Genomic DNA, 8845 nt, shown 5'->3' on the forward strand with positions numbered 1-8845 from the left:
AATGCATTCACTGAAGAAATATTATTGATGCATTTGCTGAGAGATATATTAAATGCATTTATTTTTTGTGCAGACCACTTGGTTATTTTTTAGCTACAGACAACTCCCCCCCCCCGCCTCCAATTTTCCCCAAGCGTGTAAGTGACAAATATGTCGAAGCCCTAACGTATCAAAGAAGAGTGACAAGTAATAAACCTGGGTTGGATAAAAATTACAATAGTTTTGTATCCCTCAGTAATCATTTTGAATGTGATTTACTTTTCTAAGTAAAAGTAATTTCATTAATTAGATATTTTTAATGATAATTACAAAGTGATTCGGAACTGGCAATAATCCAGAACTGGGCAAACGAATGTACATGTAAAGAACAGTTACAAACAGTTTTTAAAAAGCCTTATATAAATATACTTAATTTTTGCATAGCAAATTCTAGCTGGCCCTCCATATTTCTGTGCACCATATGCGCCCTAACTTCTGGCGAACAATTTAAGAAATATTCTTTCTATCAGTTTACGAGGTTATTTTTCGTTCGCGGAAATGGCCGAGTAGTAACGATTGCTATTTCTCTCTTAGAGCTACATAAGTGTGTATATACATATATATATGTAATTGTTGTAATAATGATATATCATTATCAATGAGCGAAATTATTTAAGCACACTTAACTTTTATAATTGATGTAAAATAAGTTTTCGGTTCCTTGCATTGGATATGTGAGAAGGAGTTTGATTACAGCATTAACGTTGGTCATCAGAAACTGATAGCCGAAGATGGTGGTGATTTGGATAAGGGGGAGACTGTTGGTGTCAGAGTTCATCACGTTTTCCCTGCAGCTGGTCGGTGGGAATGATTCTCCTTGTGGTAGGTAGGAAATGAAGTTTGTATAATGGTCTTGGCTAATCATTTATATTATGTAATATTAAATTATATATGAGTAAAGGGTTGTATATACGGATGGATACTATATTTAATGATATTTAGCAATATATGTAATTAAATGTGAATTGTCGCGAATAAACATTTTTATTACAATATTAAACATGTTTATAAAGTAAAGGAGTGTATATGATGATGGGGACTATTTACATCATTAATACATGATTGTATGTAAATGTTCTATTGCTAAGACATTCTTGAGCGCAAAGAGGACTCTATTGCTATATATCATATCCACTTTGTCTATGTTTGTAGATCTTTCAAATGTTGCAGTGGTTTCAAATGGGATATAAATACTGAAAAATGTCTCCGTACGTACATTGATATGCAAATGAAATCATTACTATTTACATGTATACTATTTTAGAAAAAAAACATATCAATACATACAATGATATTTTGAATAACTTTTGATGAAACAAAATGCAATGATAGTTTAAAAATCCAAATATATAGCTGTACACAAAAATCTTTGTGAGAATTTTTTAAATTTCTTTCCCCGTAAAATTGTAGTCTGTGAGGTTGGGTATCATGGGATAAATTGTGCAGAGCGATGTTCCTTCCCCTCCTTTGGAGAGGAATGTCAGTTATTCTGCAACTGCTCTGAAGTTCAGTGTAATTATGAAAAAGGATGCTCAAAAGATGGTAAGAAAGTTTATTTATAAAAATGTATATCATTAAGAATTGAACTTAGGGAAACTTAGAAATCTTGCACAATGATTATCTTCAAAAAGTTGAGTGTATACAGATTATGGACCAGGCTATGTAAATGACTTGTGTGACGTGAAATGCCGGTATCCAGGATTTGATGTAGGATGCCAGAATGAATGTTTTTGTGAAGAGAAGGACTGTGATCCTCTAAATGGATGTCAGGGTGTGAATTTTATCAATTCGAAGGTTCTCTATGATACATGTACTTAACAAGGAAATAAATATGCTTTACAATTTACAAAATAAAAACAAATATATATTTGGAAGTAAATAAGAACAAAGTATGAAATGATCTGTTACAGGAAGTTTAGAAGGTATTATCATGGAAGTGGTTACAACACCTGCTCCAAAGTCCAGGATGACCCATAATATCTCTGTTTCACTAAGAGATGATGCTGATGTTAACAGAGGTTTTCCTTCACGAGACACTTCATTCGTTCTATCTACCACTCCAGACATGCCTAAAGGTAAAGAAAACAAAACCACAATTCGTTCTTTACACAGATAGGCGTACAACATACTTTGCCTCAGATTAGTAATCAAAATGAATTACTGCAAAGAAAAATTTACACCATGCTGACAAGGACAATACTGTCTGACGTGTTTCAAACCAATTGATGGGCCGTTCTTTACACATTCATTTTGATTACGCATTGTATGGATCGCTACTTTATCTTATCAAGATGTAGGACTCACGGCGGGTGTGATCGGTTGACAGGGGATGCTTACTCCTCCTAGGCACCTGATCCTACCTCTGGTATGTCCAGGGATACGTGTTTCCCAAAAATTTAATTTTGTGTTCCTCATTTTTGAGTTTTGAGATTGATCAAAGCATTTCTACATCCCCGCACCGAATGAAAATGAATATAAAGAATCGTAATACATGCCAGAAAGAATACGAAATTACATGTAAAGCAAATACGAACCCATGGACACACCAGACATGGGGTCAGGTGCTTAAAAGGAGGTAGACATCCCATGTTAATTGGTGTCACCCGCTTCGAGCCCTCTATCGCGATCATATAAACGGAATAATTCATAGTCAAAATCAAAATGGAAAGAACGGGCTAACAATGGGTATGAAACATGCCAAACAACATATGGACTAACGACATGGATTGTATTCGTAAATACGGTCAATATAAAGACCAAAGAATATGCAAAATACTGACTTCAAAGGAGACTACTGAACTTTAATATAGAGTTTCTTATCAATAGCTTGCCTCAATTTAAAAACTGATCCTACTCAGAACATGCTCTCTTGTATCGAATCATTTGAGAAATATAGCGTTGATATGCAGGTGCTCATGGAATATTGCTACATAATTATGAGAAGTTGAAAGATGGAGAAGCTGAAGTCATACCATGTGTCATGGTGTTAATTTGTCTGTTTGCCCTTAACATATATGTCCAATAAGATATTCAAATATTAAGAAGATGTGGAGAGGTCTGTGGTATAATATTTCGAGTTCATATGGATATATCGAATGAACGTATGTACACAAATGAAACCTGTGAATAGAAGAATCGTGGAGAAATCCATAATGAGAGATGAAGGTCACAGCAAAAGTTTTTTTTTCTTACTATGCTAGAAGCTTTTGAATAAAAAAATTTAGAATGAAAAACAATAGCTCGGCTAATAAGGGAACACAATTCGTACCTATGGATGTCCATCAGATTTTCGGAAGACTTGATGATTAAAGACCAATAGGAATTTATATAAAATGATTTCAAGAGTTTTACATTACTTTCAGAGTACCTTGAATTCTCTGTTTTTATTACCAGAATAAGTAAATATTTCGTTTTCGTATCTTCATTTCTCCCTTCACAAGAAAAATTAAAACCACTAGTGAATATAAAACAATACACCATGTATCTACAGGTTTGCATTATAATCATGATGGCATAAATGTTTTAGAAACGTCAATTGAAAGTGACGCTGCATCAATGTGGAAAACGTTGAACGAGAAGAAAGTAGGTATGGTTATCAGCATTACAACACTGGGACTACTGTTTGTTATCTTAACAGTCATGTACATCTGGATATCTCATCGCATTCGTGTAGAAACAAATAATCGTGGGAAACCTACTGAAGATTCAGATGAAAACTCTGCAGTATGAAAAACGGGTAATCTGTTATAAGGTGCACTGTATCGGGACAGGTTATGTAATGCTTGTATTTGTATTAATCTATGCTTTGTAATTGATAGAATTTTCATAATTTTATTTGTAAACACTGACTTGGTGGTTGTTTTTCAATCTAAATAATCAAATTAGGAATATAAATAGATATATATATAGGCCAGGAAAACCTGTCTACTTTGGTTTATGGTATATGTTCAAGATGGTGGGTTTTTTTCAAGATCCACAACGCCGATTTTGCAAATATGCTATATTGTTATTATAGCATTCTGAAGTAGACTTCATATTCTTATATATTTGGTCGTAAACAGGTCACATCGTTCTGCAGATCATTTTGTATTGACTCAAACCGAATTATTCATGAAATAAAGATATGTATTTTGAAATTTCTGTTTACCCCTAGTTATCTATAATAAAACAAGATAGAGTTCAATGTCGATAAAATGATTTATAAAGCAGACGTGATTGTTTTCAGTTTTAAAATGGAATTCCGCTTTGTGTTCCGTTTTAATGTTTGACTTGAAATATCTTAATGACTTTTGTTCAGGTGAATTTATTTTAGGTCCTTTTCATATTAACTTTAATGTTTCGATGTAACACGTAACCCTATTAGTTCTCGGAATCTAGACGTGTGTATTTAATCAATCTTTGGTAGTGAAACTGAGAACGTAGATCTTGATAAAGTCGTAATAGATAGTTCGAGAACAAAAGTGAACAATGAATCAGAAGATGAAAGTGGTTTGAGAAAAATGAACAATAAGCCAGTATGTCTTTACAAAACGTTAGCGTGAAGGTGTTTTACAAATTGCGTGACAAAATATTAATACTCGTAACATGGATGGTTAGCACCAAAACAGAACATCACCAAGAAATCGCATTAGGAGAACATGAAATCTAGGAGAACAAGTGAAAGAGTTTCTGGTAACTAATATATCAATGACTGTAGTCTCCGTTGATTTACGATACTAGTAAACAGGGATTTATCACTACCTTCTCTGTGACATACGTGCGGCATATTATCCGTAATTCTCACTTTATAGAACTCCATCATTAATTTGTTTCTAAAAGCACCAATCAAACTTCACCTAATATCATAACGCGAATTATCTTTATTTTCTCTGTATGATAATATATATGTTTGCAGATCTTTCCAATGTTGCTGTGGTAGTGATTACAAATGAAATAGCAATATTGTATACGTATGTGTGTGGAGATCAAAAAGGCTTCATCAGTCCATGTACGATGATATTTGGAATTTGATATTATATAAAAGTACAAAAAAAAAAAAAAACGTATGATGGTTGAAATCCCGAGACATGTCAATGCTAACTACAGGTTTGTCGGAATTGTTTGAGGTAAAAAGTGAAATTTCTTTCTTCCTTTGAATTGTAGCCTGTGAGATTGGGGATTTCTGGATAGATTGTACGCAGTAATGTCCTTTCCTCTTCTTGGGAAAGGGATGTCAGTTATCCTACAGATTAGGGTAATCATGCCAAAGGACGCCCCAAAAGTTGTAAGAAAGTGTAATTATCAAAATATATCGACCTTAGAGACAACCCAGAATGTTCCTCAATGATTCTCGTAAAAAGATTTACTTGTTTACGTTTCAGATTGTACGTCAGGTTATATTGTATATGGTTGACTTCTGTGAAGTTAATACATTTTTTTCTTTATCATACATGTACTAATTTGTACCTACTTCTATGTAACAAGTAAATGAATATGCTTTACAACTAACGAAATAAAACAAACATTCATTTAAAAGTAAATAGAAATTAAGGATACAATGACGTGTTAAAGCAATTCTGGAAGATATCGTCACGGAAGTGGTAACAACACCTGCTCCAAAGTCCAGGATGACCCGTAACATTTCCGTATCACTGCTGATGTCCACGGAGGACTTCCTTCAAGAGACACCCCAACTGTTCTATCTACGATTCCAGAGATGCAGAAAGGTAACAAAAATACAATACCTCGTAAATTAACGCCGTGGTCATACGGCAAGGGCAATACGGTCTACGCTGATGCGGAAAAAATTGCTTGGCCTTGTTTTATCTAAAAGTATTGTTTATACTAAAAATTTATTTTTGCTCGAGAAAATACATCAACCGTCGCAGATATTCTTCTATTTGCATCTTATAAACAATCTGGTTTAAATTTGGTGCTGTAAAATAAAGGAACCAAACTGAAGATAAGTCGGTGCAGCTTTTTGATATTTAGAAGACATCGGGTACGTTATCGGTTGGTTTATGAGATATTCACCACACATTAATGATCAGGTGAAAATAAGGATGGAACATAATATTTATGACATACTGACTCATGGTGGTTGTTAAGGATAATCCGAGGATGCTTACTACTCCTCAGAGGTACATAATTCCACCTCCGGTGTGATACGTTGTCCTCATCTTTGGAAACGATCGGAAAGATCAAAATTTATAATAATCTTATTTTATATGAAATATTTTGGTACATGGATTTCTGATAATTCTATTAAGTACTGCTAACTCAGAAAATGTATCTAGATTTGTGACGCACTTTGTATGTGTTTCATTGTGTAATACAGTTATCTTTCCTTTATGCATTATAAAGGTATGACTTCGTTGATATGCTGTATATCATATATATAGATATACGAATTACAATAGATTAACTTGTGAAAGTTGAGAAAAATGTCAATTTTTTTTACCTGACTGGCCTTTTCATCTATAAACATGCATAGGAAATGATTCTAGTATAATTCTGATTCACATATTATACAAATCATCCAATATGTATCTCCACAAAAATAATTTCATACAGTCCTCTGTTTATTCATATCAGTTCTAGAAAAATATATTTGATATATAGATTTTTTGTCATTTAAACGTATAAATGAATCAGCGGGTTTTCTCATGTGAATCCATAAAACTTGATGATTCATCAGTAAACTAGCTATTGCCCTTTAAGAAGCGAATAGGCACATGGATAGATATTTTTAATGTTGTATTGATAACAGGTGCCATTGAAGGAAATTTATGCAAAATAATTTCCGTTTCCTTGTGTTGCAAAAGTGAGAAAGAAATTATTACAATATTAATAGCCAAAAATAGTGATGATTTGTATCTTAGGGAGACAGTTGGTGTCAATGTTCATTATGTGATATATATATATAATCATGTAATCATTTATATTATACAATATTAAACAAGCTGTGAGTAAAGTTAAGAGGTGTATATGATGATGGAGACGTTTTACATTAGTAGTATATGATTGTATCTAAATGTTCTAGTGCTACAAATTCTTGAGAGCAGAGAAGACTCTACGACTTTGTATCATAATACCACATCTGTTTTATCTGTTAGTAGACTTTTCAAATGTTGCAATGGACACAAATGGGATAGATATCCTGAAAAATGTATTCGTATGTACATGAATCTGTAAATAAGTATATCAGCATCTATACGATTTAAAGGATACAATCAATATATATACGATGATATTTTGAATTGAGGATAAAGGAATAGTATGATAGTTTAAAAACCCAAAATAAAAACAAACCTCTTTGTCGTAATTGTTTCATTTCTTTCCCCCTGAAATTGTAGCATGTAATGCTATTTTTGGATAGATGGTAGACAGTAATGTTCCTTTATCTCCTTTGAAAAGGGATGTCAGTTATCCTACAACTGCTCTAAATTTAGGGTAGTCATGCGAAAGGATGCCCCAAAAGTGATAAGAAAGTGCTATCATATAAAATATACCGGCATATGATTAAAAATTGACCTTAGAGACACCCTGGAATAACGTACAATGATGATGTTGAAAACTTTTACTTGCTGACGTTTCAGACTGTCCGTCGGGCTATGTTGGTGACTTTTTGGACTTGAAGTGCCGGTATCCAAGTTTTGGTACGGAATGTCAGAATAAATGTTTGTGCTAACAGGAGAAGTGTGATCCAGCGACTGGATTCTAAGGTCTATAGTTTTTTTTATTACAAATATTTCTGTATGATACATGTGCTTAACAAGGTTTATACTTTACAACTTACAAAATGTGAATGGATATTCATTTAAAAGTAAATAGAAATTAAGTATACAATGATGTGATGCAATTTTGGAAGGTATTGTCATGGACGTGGTAACAACACCTGCTGCAACGTCCAGGATGACCCGTGATATTTCCGTATCACTAAGACATGAGGCTGACATTGACCTTCAACTGTTCTATCAATGACTACAATCTCAGTACAATCTCACAGAAAAGTAAAGAAAACAAAATAAAATACAATGTATCGTTTACACAAATGGGTAAACAATTTGTTTCGAATCGGCTCAGTATTCAAACTAAATTACTGCAAAATAAATGTACACTGTGCTCACGCGGAGAATATTGTCTGGTGTGTTTTATTACAATTGTTAGATTGTTCTTTAAATGCTGATTTTGACTATGATTTTTTTCTTTAGCTGATCAAGATGTAGGGCTCAAGACGGGTGTGATCCGTTGACAGGAGATCCATACTCCTCCTCAGGTTACAGAAAACGTGTTCATAACATTGTATTCCTGTTGTAAGGACGTTATCAGAAAACATTACTAACAAAACATTTTAAAAATGTTATAATAGCATTATTTCCCAGTTGTGAAAATATTATAAGCAAACGTTTTTAACCAAACATTTGTCAGTGTTTTAGAATAATTTTGTGATCGTTATAAAAACATTGTAAAACATTGTTGAAAATGTTAGGATCATTTTTCTTATAAACATTTGAAAATACGTTTTCAAAACGTTTTAATAAAGATTTTAAAAACATACCTAGTATACTATTTTTTTTCTTAAAGTGACCCAAATCAAAGTCGTGGTTTAAAGATATTCTTTTGAAAATATGTTTTTCTTAAATTGCATAATATTAAAATGTTGCCAGCCAACAAAAATACAACATTGCCTTACAATGTTGATAAAACATTTTTAAAACGTTACAGAAATACATACAACTTTCAAAACTACTAGTACCTCAACTTGATTTCATTTACTTCACTGATATCAAACTTTATAAAAATTGTTACAAGATTCAACTGCAGT

At 32.9% G+C, this 8845-nt stretch overlaps 1 protein-coding gene and 1 long non-coding RNA gene across 2 annotated transcripts; both read left to right on the forward strand.

Moving 5' to 3' along the window:
* Positions 1 to 770: 770 nt before the first annotated feature.
* Positions 771 to 5074, forward strand: LOC125674634 (uncharacterized). Its single transcript, XM_056160788.1, has 5 exons — positions 771 to 861; positions 1128 to 1247; positions 1450 to 1581; positions 1950 to 2114; positions 3566 to 5074. The coding sequence occupies exons 1-5, from the start codon at positions 771 to 773 to the stop codon at positions 3766 to 3768; spliced, it is 711 nt and encodes a 236-aa protein (XP_056016763.1). The 3' UTR covers positions 3769 to 5074.
* A 2496-nt stretch (positions 5075 to 7570) lies between these two features.
* LOC130053293 (uncharacterized) lies at positions 7571 to 8551 on the forward strand. The gene is made up of 3 exons (XR_008801827.1): positions 7571 to 7742; positions 7889 to 8030; positions 8232 to 8551. It is a non-coding gene; the product is annotated as an uncharacterized LOC130053293 (long non-coding RNA).
* The last annotated feature ends 294 nt before the right edge of the window (positions 8552 to 8845 follow it).

Source organism: Ostrea edulis, chromosome 3, assembly GCF_947568905.1.
Source record: "Ostrea edulis chromosome 3, xbOstEdul1.1, whole genome shotgun sequence".
Taxonomy (NCBI): Eukaryota; Metazoa; Mollusca; class Bivalvia; order Ostreida; family Ostreidae; genus Ostrea; species Ostrea edulis.